General features: G+C 41.0%; 1 protein-coding gene across 1 annotated transcript; it reads right to left on the bottom strand.

Annotated features, from left to right (window-relative positions):
- Positions 1-1,939: 1,939 nt before the first annotated feature.
- On the bottom strand, positions 1,940-13,933 carry LOC124462709 (myosin heavy chain, fast skeletal muscle-like). The gene is made up of 40 exons (XM_047014293.1): positions 13,894-13,933; positions 13,431-13,649; positions 13,178-13,321; positions 12,914-13,070; positions 12,765-12,792; positions 12,490-12,604; positions 11,976-12,068; positions 11,817-11,880; positions 11,603-11,701; positions 11,360-11,463; positions 11,124-11,277; positions 10,918-11,036; positions 10,607-10,756; positions 10,230-10,400; positions 9,737-10,040; positions 9,527-9,591; positions 9,309-9,396; positions 9,059-9,176; positions 8,852-8,975; positions 8,439-8,575; positions 8,047-8,302; positions 7,726-7,968; positions 7,458-7,634; positions 7,140-7,285; positions 6,558-6,648; positions 5,997-6,386; positions 5,783-5,909; positions 5,525-5,643; positions 5,207-5,403; positions 4,901-5,084; positions 4,532-4,697; positions 4,310-4,434; positions 3,909-4,217; positions 3,458-3,661; positions 3,248-3,373; positions 2,915-3,085; positions 2,661-2,765; positions 2,476-2,571; positions 2,172-2,303; positions 1,940-2,049 (listed from the first exon to the last, which is right to left on the bottom strand). The coding sequence occupies exons 2-40, from the start codon at positions 13,635-13,637 to the stop codon at positions 2,032-2,034; spliced, it is 5,823 nt and encodes a 1,940-aa protein (XP_046870249.1). The 5' UTR covers positions 13,638-13,649; positions 13,894-13,933; the 3' UTR covers positions 1,940-2,031.
- Between the last annotated feature and the right edge of the window lie 1,011 nt (positions 13,934-14,944).

Here is a 14,944-nt window from a genome sequence, read left to right as displayed (position 1 = left end):
CCTCCCTTCCCTTCTTCTCCACATCTTATATTTTCATGACACAGGACATTCCTGAATATGTTCTGTATTGCTATCTGTGCATTGCTTTCCGTGCATTGCTTTCTGTGTATTACTTTCCATGCATTGCTTTCTGTGCATTGCTTTCCATTTTCTTAGTTTAAAATGTATTTTTTATGGGTTAATCCATATACTTCATACAGTAATGTATACAAAGGCCCAAATTAGATTTTATAAGTACAGTAAACATTAAAAGTTGTAATGAGTACAGTACTAGATCCCAAGGTCCTGCAATATGTCGTTTGATTCTAAATTAATTAATTAAATAAATAGGTAAATAAATAGGTAAGTACTAAATAAATAAATATGGCTATGAAATACACCCTGAAATAAAAAAACGATTGCAATAAATATAGTATTCTATGACTATATAGCTGAATCTATTTACCCCCCAAAAAATACACATACTTATTTCAGAATTACTTTCAAAAGACAACATTTATTTATTTCATAGGACTTTTATTTCTTAATGCCAGATCTATTTATTTCATGGGACTTTTATATCCTAATGCCACATTTATTTCTATGCTGTATTTATTTCCAATCTTACTAATTAAAGTGCTTTTCACCTCCTGAATAGCATTTTCAATGCAATTGCATTGGTTTGTTTGTAACTTCTGAGTGATCTAACTTGTTAATCATGGTGGTTTATGCATGGGGAAAGGGGTTTGGTATACAAATTGTGTTAATAGTCAGTAGTATCATGTTTACTGTAATGCCACACATTACAAATCAAAACACATCTGTTTAAAACCACTTGATGTTAATTGCTCTGCCTCCTTCTGTTGTTTTTATTGTTGTTGTATACTTAATTTTCTTTCTGCTTTACATTAAATAATTTGTGTAGTACTTGTATAGTACATACTAAATGTCGTAAGTGTTGTATGTTTGTTACAAAACAAAATACAAATCTCTGTATTTTAGACACCTAACAAAGTTACCTGGATGGTCAATCACGTATATTCCACACCTTCAGTACAGTGTCGTGGGTAGAATATTACCACTTGTATACTCTTCCTTTGCCTCAGTGTAAGTATTTAAGCGTATTTTGTTCACATTGTCTGGGTTTAATGACGATCTAAGTATTTATTTGTAATGTAGTGTCATAAGGGGCTGTGATGGTCAATATGGCTATTGCCTCAAGAAACCCAAATGAGTGACAGGTAAACTTGGGTATTGTCTACGGTGTGCCCAGGGTAACCAGTTATGTTAGATCAACGCAGAACAAAATGTTGCCTGGACGCCAAGGTAGTTGATAAATACGTAACTGGGGCTATCCTGTGAGCTTGATTAGCCAGTGTCCAGAAGGCTGACATTATTGTCTAGATATAATATCAAATGAATGGCCAGTGTCTAGAATACTGACACTTTCTCCAGATGGAATATGCAATGAGTGGCCAGTATCAAGATGTAATATCGAATCAATATCAAATGTCAAGAGAGCTGACTTTTCTTGTTCAGGTATAATATCAAATGAATGGCCAATGTTATGCTCACATTTAGTGAAGATGCAATATTAAATGAATTTGCATTATTTCATCAGTATATTGTGTATCCCTTGCAGTCACTAATGGACCCACTTTTTGAAACATATTTTACTGAAACAAACATCTTTAGACTTAGCTTTCAGCTATAGCACCTTTAATCCGGCCACATTAGCTCTAAAAATCTCACTTTCTTATAAATACTATATTCAGGAGCATGGAGGAATCTATGTCAAAGAATACACAGGCCATGTGTTTTAAAACTTAATTTGGATGCAGACATTTTTTATATGCTTTATTGACCATAGAATAGAATTTCTATGTACAAAGTTGTGCAACCTGAGACAACATTTGTACCTCCTACAACAAACCCACAAGCCATGTCATTTTGTAGATGTTTTGTTTTATTTTCATAAATCCTTAAAATACCACTATGTACATATTTTATGAAACACAGCAATGATTCACAGGGTCTTGTTCAGGTTAATGTCTATTCCGCTTCTTTTGCCTGATGGTGAGAAAGAAAAAAACAGGGAATTATTGTATTGTATTCTATTTATATTTGACAAATGGTCTGACAAAACAATGTACTGCATTTTATTCCTTGGTGTGACATCAACAGATCTTTACCTTTCCAGCATCACGACTCTTGGTTCTGAGCTTGTTGACCTGAGATTCAGCGATGTCGGCACGCTCCTCAGCCTCCTCCAGCTCATGCTGGACCTTCCTGAACTTGGACATGTGGGAGTTGGCCTGTTCCTCCTGGGATAAATTAATTTGAAAAAGATTTCTTACAAATTTTGTAAGTGCTTGCTGCAGTGATCATTTCAACAAGAACAATACCATTGGTAAAGCCATATATATATATGTATACACTGAAAGCTAGGAAACCTTTATTTTGCATAAGCAAGGGTCAAATTAGCATTAGACTTACCGCCTCCTCAGCCTGTCTCTTGTAAGCCTTCACTTTAAGCTGCAGTTTGTCCACGAGGTCCTGAAGTCTGTTTACATTCTTCTTATCTTCCTCAGTCTGAAGCAGACAATAAGGTCAATTAGAATGATATGTGTCAACATGAACTGTTGTATCAACATATGCTGATTTTGACTGTGCGTTGTTACCTGGTATGTCAGCTCCTTGACTCTGCGCTCATATTTGCGGACTCCCTTGACTGCATCTACACCTCTCCTCTGTTCAGCCTCCACCTCAGTCTCCAGCTCACGCACCTGCATGGAGAACAGGAGCTCATGGTGAGTCCATCACTCCCATGCTAAAAGGTCCTTTTGAACAGCATTACAACCGGGGAAAAGGGGCTTACAAATATTTGACCTTTCTCAAGGCAACAGGGATTCATTTTCAACTTTTGCAAACTTACCCTGGACTCCAGTTTCTGGAGCTGCTTCTTGCCGCCCTTCATGGCCAGGTTCTCTGCCTCATCCAGACGGTGCTGCAGGTCCTTGACTGTCACCTCCAGGTTCTTCTTCATCCTCTCAAGGTGAGAGCTGGTGTCCTGCTCCTTCTTCAGCTCCTCTGCCATCATGGCCGCCTGCAGCAACAGAATGCAACTTGGTTGAACTGAGGAACCGTACGCACACATAGTATATCATACCAGGTTACATGAACTGGTTGATGTGCCCTTGAAGACAGTGCAGGTAAAGTAGCAGACTCAATATTGACTGTGCTGGGATACTTAGTTATCCAAACTCACATCAGTGATGGCCTTCTTGGCCTTCTCCTCAGCGTTCCTGGCCTCCTGGACAATGTCGTCCACCTCTCCCTGCACCTGGACCAGGTCAGCCTCAAGCTTCTTCTTGGTGTTCAACAGGCTGGTGTTCTGGAAAGAGAGCACACATGGATATAGCAAAACAAAACCTTTCCTGTGCAAGTTATTTATCTACGTGTCTTTATATGTCCGCACCTGGGAATGCAGCAGTCCCACTCTCTCGCTGGCGTCCACCAGCTCCTGCTCAGCCACTTTGCGGCCTCTCTCTGTCTGCTCCAGACCCGCTCTCAGCTCTTCAATCTCAGCCACCATCAGGCCGTTTCTACGTTCCACCATGGCAGCCTGTTCCTTCATGTCCTCTGAGGCACGAACGGCATCATCCAGGTGCAACTGGGCATCCTAGAAACACAGAAGAGTGTAGAGAGGAATGAGAAGATGCTGTTGCGTACAGTATGGCTTATACTGTTCTATATGGCTTCAGCAGTACTGTTTGTGCTGGAAATATATGTTCTTTGTAAGGATGGATAGATGGACATTTGAGCCCCCATTTTCTTATTTTGAGTCTAGATCTGTAGTAATGGTCTGAAGTAATTATTAATGTAATTCACTGCAGTATACGCATCACTATTGCCAACATTCACGGTACCTTGAGTTGCGCCTGAACGTTCCTCAGCTGCTTCTGGGACTCAGCAGCCTGGCGGTTAGCATGGCTCAGCTGGATCTCCATTTCATTCAGGTCTCCCTCCATCTTCTTCTTGATCCTCAGGGCGTCGTTCCTGCTGCGCACCTCAGAGTCCAGGGTGCTCTGCATGGAGTCAGCCACTCTCTGGCTGTTCCTCTTGATCTGCTCCATCTCCTCATCCTTCTCTGCCAACTTCCTGTCCACCTCACCCTTGATCTGGTTCAGCTCCAGCTGCACACGAAGAATCTTGGATTCCTCATGCTCCAGAGTTCCCTGAATGAATGAAAATATTTTCAAATGTCAATCTTAGTTATGGTTATTCCAAGAGGGTTTATTCTTTTCTGGGAATTGTGGAGAGTTTGTACCTCAGCCTCCTCCAGAGCCGTCTGGATCTCAGACTTCTCTGTCTCCACTGTCTTCTTGGCCTTCTCCAACTCATGGATGCTCTTGCCAGTCTCTCCGATCTGCTCGGTCAGGTCAGAGATCTCCTCTGTCATTTGAAAAAAGAAAACATAGTTTCATTCCAAAATGTATAATCAGATGTACTTGAGGTGGGGAAGAGCACCACATACAACTTTGCAACTCACGTTGCAAGTTCTTGTTCTCTCTCTTCAGAGTCTCCAGCTGGTCAAGAGCCTCCTCGTAGGAGTTTTTCATCTTGAAGAGCTCTGTGCTGAGAGAACGAGCCTCCTTCTGAGCTCCCTCCAGCTCAGCCTGGCCCTCCTCAAACTTCTGCTTCCACTCTGCAAGAACCTAGGAAGAAGCACATGACAAGGACATGAGCAACAGAGTTCTTAAGCCGTAATTGCAGATTTAGGTCCATCTAGGCAAGCAGGCACATCTCAAATAAGTCTTGCAATGTATGTATTTATTTATATATGTATTCAATTACACCTTAATACCCTTGTTCCACGTACAGTTACACCAAAACCTAGAACTGGCACAACATTTTTCACCTTGTCAAAGTTCCTCTGCTTCTTATCCAGATTGGCAGCCAGGGCATTGGCTCTCTCAACATCAATCATGAGGTCCTCCACCTCTCCCTGGAGCCTCTGCTTGGTCTTCTCTAGAGAGGCACACTTGGAGTTGGTGGCCTCAATTGTCTCCTCAGCTTCCTGAAGACGTTGAGCCAGCTTCTTCCTGTTGACACAAATCATGACATCGCAAATATGTTCTGTACTGATTGCAAGCTTGGAGTGGTTGACAATAATGTTATATTGGGGTACTATGAATGACTATCTTTTGGACTTTTTCGGACTTACTTGGCCTCCTCTAGCTCCTCTGTCCTCTGGATGGCATCAGTCTCGTACTTGGTTCTCCACTGAGCCACCTCAGAGTTAGCCTTGGACATGCCGCGCTGCAGCTCTGCCTTGGCCTCCTGTTCCTCCTCAAACTGTTCCCTCAGCAGATCACAGTCGTGGCGGGCAGATTGGACACCATGGGCCAGTGCGTTCTTAGCCTGAGAGGAAAATATTAGGAGACATGGGTGATGTAGTAAGTGACCAAAACATGTATTTGCTAACTTCTGTACTGTAAAACTGTCATAGTTGGTCAACATGGGGCTCCTTTAGTTATTTTACCTTGACCTCCTCCTCCACAAGCCTCTTGAGCTCCTCAATCTGCTGGGTGTAGGCCTGCTTTCCCCTGGTCAGCTGGGACACCAGGGCCTCCTTCTCCTCCATCTGGCGACCAAACTCACCTATGGGGAATTAAGAAAGCTATTTGTTAGGCCTGTTTCTTGATTATACCAGGTTATTTTCAATATACACCTTGTGGAACATATTTCTGCATGTAGAGTTTTGAACGTATCAAACATGTTTTTTTATAGTTTTTTTTACCATTTTCCGTGAGGAGTCTGGCTTTCTGTCCACCGAGGTCGTTGAGCTGGCGAACATTCTCATCGTTCTTGGTCTTGATCTCACTGAGCTGGTCTTCAAGGGTACGGCACATCTTCTCCAGATTGCCCTGTGGAACAAACACAATGTTACACTCTACATGAATCTATTGACAAATGATTGAAATGCATTTATATCTTTGTGCTTTGATTCATACCTTGCCCTTAGCAACTGCTTCCATGTTGGAGGAGAGGTCGTCGATCTCCATCTTGAACTCACTCTTCTCTTTCTCCAGCTTCTGCTTGACGCGCTGCAGGTTGTCGATCTGCTCTCCCAGCTCTGCCACACTGTCAGCCTGCTTCTTCCTCAGGGCTGAGGCTGTGGCCTCATGCTGCAGGGTGGACTCTTCCAGGTCACGTCTCAGCTTCTGGAACTCAGCCTCTCGCTTCTTGTTCATCTCAATTTGAGCAGCTGTGGCACCTCCGGCCTCCTCCAGCCTCTCGCTGATCTCCTCGAGTTCCCTGGACAGATCGGCCCTCTGCTTCTCCACCTTGGCCCTGGCAGCGCGCTCAGCCTCAATCTCCTCTTCCAGCTCTTCAATACGAGCCTACAATAGAAAAAAAAACTTTGTTTCGCATCAAAGTCTTCAAATTCTGGCCTACATATGAGCAGAAAAAGACTTCATAGACAACATGGATTTTGAGTACAAGCAAGAAAAATATAATCCATCCCAAAACAGGAAATATTACTTGTCTGGGGTTTAGTAACTACAACACACCTGGAGCTCCTTGATCTTCTTCTGCAGCTGGGCACCCAGAGACTGCTCATCCTCAATCTTGCTGAGGAGCTGGCTGGTCTCAAAGTCCTTCCTTTTGTGCACAAATGAATCCATGTCAGCTTTCGGTTTTGTGTCATTGAGTGGAAATTACATTGTAAAGCACATCCACAATTTTTCATAACAAAAGCCTTTCTATGCCTATTGATTAAGATATTCAATTGAGTAATCTATGTTATCAGAATCAGAATTGGTGTTTATTCGCAATGAAAGTTTGCACAGACAAGGAATTTACTTTGTTAGGAGAGCCTACTTAGGCAGCCATTTTCGGCACCAACTAGATTAGTATAATTAATCTGATTAGTGTACTTAGAAACAAAACTCAGTGTCATAGGTCTACATTGTTGCATTACTCCAAGTTGAGAAATATCAATACAAAAAATGTAAATGCTTTGACCTACGAATGGGTTTGAACATTGGACTTCGAAATTATTATGTGAAAGGCAAAATTGATTGTAATGATTGCTGGAGTGAATGAAATCCATATAATGTCAAGAAAGTCTCTAATGATTTTACAATACTTACTTCTTGATCTTTTCATCAGACTGCTGCTTGTCGTTCTCCAGGTCCATGATGGACTCCTGGGCCAGTTTCAGGTCTCCCTCCAGCTTTCTCTTGCCTCTCTCCAGGTCCATACGGAGCTTCTTCTCTTGCTCCAGAGAACCTTCAAGCTGGAGGACAAAATGCATTTCTCATACTTAAGCTGTGATGTTAACAGCTCATTCATAACACCTTATATTATTATAGTGTAGTCAGACGTCATACTGAATCCCAAAACCGATTAAATTCAATACCATTAGAGACAAAGTTGGATATAAAGACAGAAAACATAACTTGACTCACGTCATCAACTTGCTGTTCCAGCTTGGTCTTGGCCTTGGTCAGAGTGTTGACTTTGTCCTCCTCTGCCTGCAGGTCATCCAGTGTCTGCTGATGGGCCTCTTGCAGGGCTTTCTTCTCCTTGGTCAGCTTGGCAACACTCTCATCTTGAGATGCCATCTCCTCTGTCAGGTTTTTAACCTGTAGACAAAGACAAAGTTAGCTCAAGTTAAAGCTATTGTTTGGTGTTTTTTAACAAACTACTGCTCGGTTATTGGTCAGATGTTGATACCTTGTTCTCTGTGGCATGCTTCTCCTTCTCCACTTTGGCCAGGGTAAGCTCCAGATCATCAATGTCCTTCTTCAGCTCAGAGCACTCATCCTCCAGCTTCCTCTTCTTGGCAGTCAGCTCAGCATTCATCTCCTCTTCATCCTCCAACCTCTCAGTTGTCTCTTTGAGTTTGGCCTCCAGCTGGATCTTGCTCTTGATCAAACCCTCACATCTCTCCTCAGCATCATTCAGATTCTCTGATTCCTGAGAATAACAGAGGTTAATTAGACTTTAATGTGGTGTGCCTGTGTTTGTGCCTGTGTATGTGCGTGGCTCACTCACAGATGCAACTTGGAGAGACAAGTCATTCTTCTCTTGCAGGAGGGACACCATCTTTTCCTCCAGCTCCTTCTTGCGAGCCTCAGACTTTTCAAGAGCAACTTTGCACTTCTCATAGTCTTCTTTCATGTTGGCCAGCTCCTTCTCAGTCTCAGCACTCTGCAGGAGAGGCTTGATCTTGTAGTAGACCTTCATCCATGGCCAATGTTTCACGTTCATGAACGAACGGATGTTGTACTGGATGGTGAAGACAGACTCTCTAATTATCAGAAAAAGAGAGGCATGGACAAAAATAGATAGTTTAGCTCAATGCAGATTATGCATGATTGTATGATTATATGATTTGAATGCAAATACTTGAATCCATATTTGTCCTTTCATCATTTCCATTTCACCTCCTCTCCATCATCTTGGTAAATTCCTTCCTCATCAGGTATCCTCGAGCAAGAGCCTGAGTCATGGTTACCAGAGTAGCAAGCTTCTCATCTCTCATCTCCTCAAGGACACCAAGCAGACCAGCTTTGAAGAACACCTGAGACACAAGTATGATACAAAACTGAAATAAACACTTCTGGTGAAAACACATTGCTATCTAAATAGAAAGCAAAGGTTGTGTATAACATTAGGATCAAATATTTATAATACAGTACATTTCTCATGTTGTTAATTATTAAGAATGTTGGATTGCTATAGAAAAATGTAAACTCGATTTTGAATGTCTACCAGATAAATTAGATATTTAAGAACCTCTGTAGGTCACAAACATGAGTTGCCAGGATCCCATCATCAATAGTGTACGGTATGTTACCTTGGTGTGTCCAAACTTGTACTCATCATGGTTAATGTCAATGGACCCAAGCAACTTCTCAGAAGCCTTCTTGTTGTCCATGAACTGGCCTTCGGGGATTACACCGGCATTCAATACCTTGTATCTGAATAGGGAGAAAATGTGTTTATTATTTGCTATGTTTTTATCCATCTACCATATCTTTGTTGCATTTGTGTGTAAGACTACCTCTGCTTGAAGTCAGCATAGATGATTCTGCTGGGGAAGCCCTTTGTGCAAATCCTAATACCCTCCAGCACACCGTTACACCTCAGCTGGTGGATGACCAGGTGGTTCTCCATCAAACCTGGATGAAAGATTTGGGGTCAGCTTTTTACTTTGTGGAACTTATTTGTAGAAATAATAATCAAATGAACGTATTCTGTGTTTAAGGTAATAATGACTTCAGAGAAATAATCCATGAAACAATATGTTATACCTGGAGTCTTAGACTCATTGGGGATCAGACAACGCACAAAATGAGGGTGGGTGCTCCTCAAGTTGGTCATCAGCTTGCCCAAGTTCTCCTGTAAGGTTGTTATAAAGCATTGTTACTCTCAGATATTATTCACAATAAAGTTAAAATCCTCACTAATATTAGAGTACAATTACAGCATGAAACTATCCCAAATTATATTAAAAAAAAACCTCACTCACTCTGAACTGAGAGGACACAGTCTGCATGGAACCTCCCTTCTTCTTGCCTCCTTTCTTTGAGGTATCTGTTATAGGAGTGTCAGGAGTTAGACAGCATAATACATGAATATGTCTTGTTGCTTGAACAATATTGTTAATTAATTAACACATCATGTTAATATGTTCAATGTATAAACCTTTGTGTTTGTAATCTAATTCAACCATACTAACCCTCAGCTGGAGCAGCAACGTAGAGCGTGGCCAACAGTTTGGCTGAGGACTTTCCATACAGCTGAAGCACAGACTCATTCAGGGGATCCTTGTTCTTGTCCAACCAGCCAGTGATATTGTAGTCCACTGTACCAGCATAGTGGACCAGAGAGAAGTGGGCCTCGGCCTTGCCCTTGGCTGGTTTAGGCTTCTCAAATGCCTTGTTCTTGCCAAGATGCTGGTCATACAGCTTGTTCTTGAAGGAAGTGTCTGAAGCCTTGGGGAACATGCACTCCTCTTCAAGGATGGAGAAGATGCCCATTGGCTGTGTAGAAATATATTTTGATCAGTCAAATATACTGTGTATAAGTGAGCTGAAATGGCATTATTGTATAAGACATATATTAAGCACTGTGATATGATAAGAGCATGTCAGTTCAATGTATCTACATCTATAAATAACCTTGTATCCTTGCCAGGTATGAAACATCCACAGTTTTTACAGACACCTCACCTTCTCAATAAGCTCAATGCAGGCAGCCAAGTCCATGCCAAAGTCAATGAAAGCCCAGACAATGCCCTCCTTCTTGTACTCCTCTTGCTCCAGGACGAACATGGTGTGGTTGAAGAACTGTTGCAGTTTCTCATTGGTGAAGTTGATGCACAGCTGCTCCATGCTGTTGTACTGTAGATTTGCAAAGTTTGACCCAACTTTATTGAGCGATCCCACCATACCAAATGCATTTTTTACTTTATCTACACTTGATTGCTGTTCCTTTAAATCAAATTATGGAGAAGAAAAATGGAGTAGATACTATCTAAATAGTTTAAGGACACACAAAATAAACCACTTTTGAATGTATTTCTAATAATAACCAATCTTAAACTCACGTCAAAGATCTCAAAACCAGCAATGTCAAGCACACCGATGTAGTAGTTCCTTGGCTGCTTGGTGTCCAACATCTGGTTGATGCGGATGACCATCCACAAGAACATCCTCTCATAGATGGACTTGGCCAGAGCACTGACTGAGTTGTTCACCTGTGAAACATCAATGCTAAAAGTTACTTTCACTGTCTTACACAAATGTTATTAACTTGTATTAATTCAATGCAAAGTGATTACATTTCTTTTTACTAACACATCAAAAGTCAAAAGAAGAAGTCTCATTGTAAAATTACTGCTTTCGAGTCTATTGTTACCTGAGGCACTGTCTGACCCTTGGTCACAAACTCATTGCCGACCTTCACTCTGGGGTAGCACAGGGCTTTCAGCATTTCAGCTGAGTTCAGACCCAGAAGGTAACCAATTTTATCAGCCACTGGGGAGGGATAGGAGCAATGAGCATCAGAGTGCTACGTTTATCACAGGAATATAGTTAAATGCATGCACTTTAGAACTTTGATACAAATAATATGGCTTACCTCTGTGCCATCTGGCTCAGCCTGCTCCTCACGCTGCTTCTGCTTGAAGTGCATGTTGCCATGGTGCATGACAGCACCGGTAAACTTGTAGATGCTCATCTTCTCTTCACCGCTGAAGCCCAAGATGTCAATAGCATCCTGGATGAGGAAAGAAAGTTTACATTAAACCATCAATATATATGTTATTATATTTTCAAGTTGAACCCTTTTAGTGACTTACATCAGTGGCATCAAGCTCAACTGTGTCATCGATACTGGCCACAGTGATCTGACCCTGGCTGATCATGGGGTAGTCGTAGGGGTTGGTGGTGATAAGCGACATTTCTGTGGAGACACAAAACTAAAATGACTATCACCCAAGGCATGTGTACATTTTATGTAAAAGTAGGAACCCTCAATGAATGGACAAAGGAGTAAATGTCATTCAGAACATATTGTTTCTTTAATCCCTGCAGTGCCTCACCAACGAGCTCAGGTTTGTGGTTGGTCATCATCTGGTAGAAGATGTGGTAGCCTCTCTCATCAGGCAGCTGGAAGCTCACTCTAGACTTCTCCAGCAGGTCTGTGAGAAACGTGGTTGAAAGGATAGAGAAAAATGAGAACAATTTGAATCTCAAGTGAATGGACACCAACATGTATTCAAAGGATCATCTGGGAAATAATTCAAACCAACTTACAGGTCTCAATGTCAGCACTAGCCAGTTTTCCGTTCATGTGGAAGTGAATCCTAATGAATTTACCCTGAAAAAGGTCATAGAAGGGGCTTTTTCAACGCATCCTATTGATTTCTAAGTTAGTGTCAAATGTGAAAATGAATATTTTCCCTCCAAACTTACAAAACGAGATGAGTTGTCATTCCTCACTGTCTTGGCATTACCGTAGGACTCCAGTAGAGGGTTAGCTGCAATGATCTGATCCTCAAGGGAACCCTGAAGGGAGACAAAACATTGGTCATTCAGACTGATCACCAATCATCCAAAATAATTCTCTTGTCACTAAATCCATAACCTAATCAAGTTGCTGAATGAGTAATAATAATTAATATATTAACAGTCTCATTTACATTGTGCTGTGTGACAACATATTTTGAAGATATAAACTATATTTGAAGTATACCAAGGGAGCTTTTTTGTTTTCAAATGTGCGGGGACAGATAAAAAAAAACTGATGATGCAGCCAGTGAATTAAGAATTGTTTCCTAATAAACAATTGGGGGTGTATATTTACAGTTTTCATGTATAATGAAACCTACACTCTTGAACTGTACCATGGAAAAGCATTTTTGGGGGGGTAAAAACATGGGTCAACAATTGATGGCATGCACTTTCTATGGTAAATATACGGTCATACCTGCATTTTACCGGGAATTGGTTCCTTCTTCTTCTCACCTCCAGAAACCGCAATGGTGGCAAAGTACTGGATGACACGCTTGGTGTTGACAGTCTTTCCAGCACCAGATTCTCCACTAGTTTATGAGATGATAACAAATATGATTTAGGGTGCATTAACTAAAATAAGTATTGTGAAGCCTCTTGAGTCATTAAGCATTGTAGTCTTCATATTTATATACATATATAGAAGTCAAATAATACAAAATATACACTCATTTAAAGTCTCAAACTTACGTGATTAGGACAGACTGGTTCTCCTTATCTGAAAGTAAATTGACAAATAAATGTGTCAGAAGTGATACGAGTAGCAACTAAGAATGCATCCATCCATCCATCCATCCATCCATCCATGACTTCAGCCATCTAACAGTGAGCGTCCATACCAGTCAACATGAACTGAAAGGCGTTGTCAGAGACGGAGAAGATGTGGGGTGGAGCCTCCATACGCTTCTTCCCTCTGTAGGCGTTGACCACTTCCATGTCATACACAGGGAGCCACTTGTAGGGGTTCACCGTGGCACAGAAGAGCCCAGAGTAGGTCTGCATATGAGCAGAGAGTAAAGGAAAATATTGACATTACAGCTCAGGTATGGTACATTTTCGGAGGGTGTAATTTGCTTCCTTAAGGTTGCTCATCATTTTCTTACGTAGATCATCCATGCTGCATAACGCTCTTTGAGGTTATACAGGACCGAGGCTTCATTGAGGTAGGTCATCATGGCCATGTCCTCAATCTTGTCAAACTTAGGAGGGTTCATGGGTGAAATGTCTTCTTCTTTGAAGGTTTTTACCTGAAAAACGTCAATAACAAACATGAAGCCTACACTAAATGAATAACACAGACATGTACAAAAACGTCCACTAAATGTTTTTTTCATTCCGCGCTAAGTATCCTCTTACCTCGTCAAGGATAAGGACTTTCACGTCACATTTCCCACCGTCTCTTTTAACAACCATACCCTTAAGGTACAATTCCTTGGCATCAGGCACATAGCAGGCATTCTTGGCATCAAATGGTGCAGCCTGGGCCTCAAGCCTCTCCCTCTCAGGCTTACGGAGGTAAATGGCGGCCTTGCCATATTGGGCCATCTCCGCGTCCGTACTCATGGTGGCGGTTTACTGGGAAAAAAGATATCACTGTTACAAAATGTAGTCCTTCTTTTCTCATTAATTTAAAGTGTAAATGATGAATGCATTGACTTTATATTACTGTAAAGTACGTAGGCCTCAGAAGCCTTCAAAAGGTGTATACTAAATAAAACAATATCATCATTCATCTTATACAATTACAGTAGTAGTTATACTGATGGTCCTTAGGCTTTGAGCAGTATACATTAGTATATAGCATCAAACTATGTCTTACCTGTTTGTCCTCTCCCAGATGAAATTCAATCTTAGTTGGTGCTGTAAAATATATTTGTTTAGAGTTTTTTAGTAGTTTATACACAAAAAGCACAACCAGAACATTGTATACAATATGTACATGTCATTGCTATAACTCCCATTACATTTTAACGTTACATAGTAGGGATGCACCAATAAGAAAAAGATTGGCCATCAACGTCAGCCGATATTCATATAACAAAATTGTCTTATGCCGATGTTTTGACTGCACTGACAATTTCAACAATGTCAGAAAATGTAATAAACACTGTCTCTCTGATGAGGCTTTTAATTTCTGCTCACTTTAATTTAGGTTCATTTGAGGTAAAAAAAAAAAAAAATCATTTGATTAAGAAAAGGAATGATACCGCAATCAGACATAAGATAAAACGCCAACAATACTAGTGGCACCGCTGTCCAGTGCTGATTACGCGATATTGTGCACACCTGTGTTTTTGTTTCCCCCCTTGAGAATCTAATAGTAAACAAAGGTTTGTCATCCCAAAATTTAATTTCAGTAATAAGACAAACATTTATTGTATAACATTGTCAGTCTTTCAATTCAAAACGCAATCTTACATGTTTTGTCCACAATAGTGGACAAATAGCACAAAGTGTTATGAGTTGTATCTATGTGCCTGAACTCAGTAAATGGATGTGAAAATAACAAGTGTCTTACCCCAGAGGTGGAAGTTGTCTGTCCATAGATGCTCCTTTGTGGGACTCCTTATATATTGTGGAGAGTGATTAGTAAGCAGAAACTAATTGTGGACTACTGTCCCCTAAAGGAAAGAGTTAAACTTTCAGCCCATCCCTCCTTTTCTCTCCTTGCCCCTATGTCTCTTGTTCATGACACAGGACATTCCTGAATATGTTCCACATTGCTTTAATTGTTTTGGTTGTTTTATAGTATGCAGTTTCACACCTTTTGACCAATTCGCTAAACTTGTGTGAAAAGGAAAATTGTGTTTGATTCTATATCATAGAAATCATGATTAATAGGTTCACCAGAAAATGAAAACTATATGTTT

The sequence above is a fragment of the Hypomesus transpacificus genome, unplaced genomic scaffold, assembly GCF_021917145.1.
Source record: "Hypomesus transpacificus isolate Combined female unplaced genomic scaffold, fHypTra1 scaffold_235, whole genome shotgun sequence".
NCBI lineage: Eukaryota > Metazoa > Chordata > Actinopteri > Osmeriformes > Osmeridae > Hypomesus > Hypomesus transpacificus.
This window is presented reverse-complemented; position numbering and strand designations above follow the sequence as displayed.

Coding starts and splice junctions, on each gene's coding strand:
- LOC124462709 (XM_047014293.1), bottom strand. CDS start 13,637: ATGAGTACGGACGCGGAGATGGCCCAATATGGCAAGGCCGCCATTTAC. Junction 11,881..11,975: donor ATGACAACTCATCTCGTTTT/GTAAGTTTGGAG, acceptor GACCTTTTTCAG/GGTAAATTCATTAGGATTCA. Junction 5,404..5,524: donor TTGTGGAGGAGGAGGTCAAG/GTAAAATAACTA, acceptor TTTTCCTCTCAG/GCTAAGAACGCACTGGCCCA.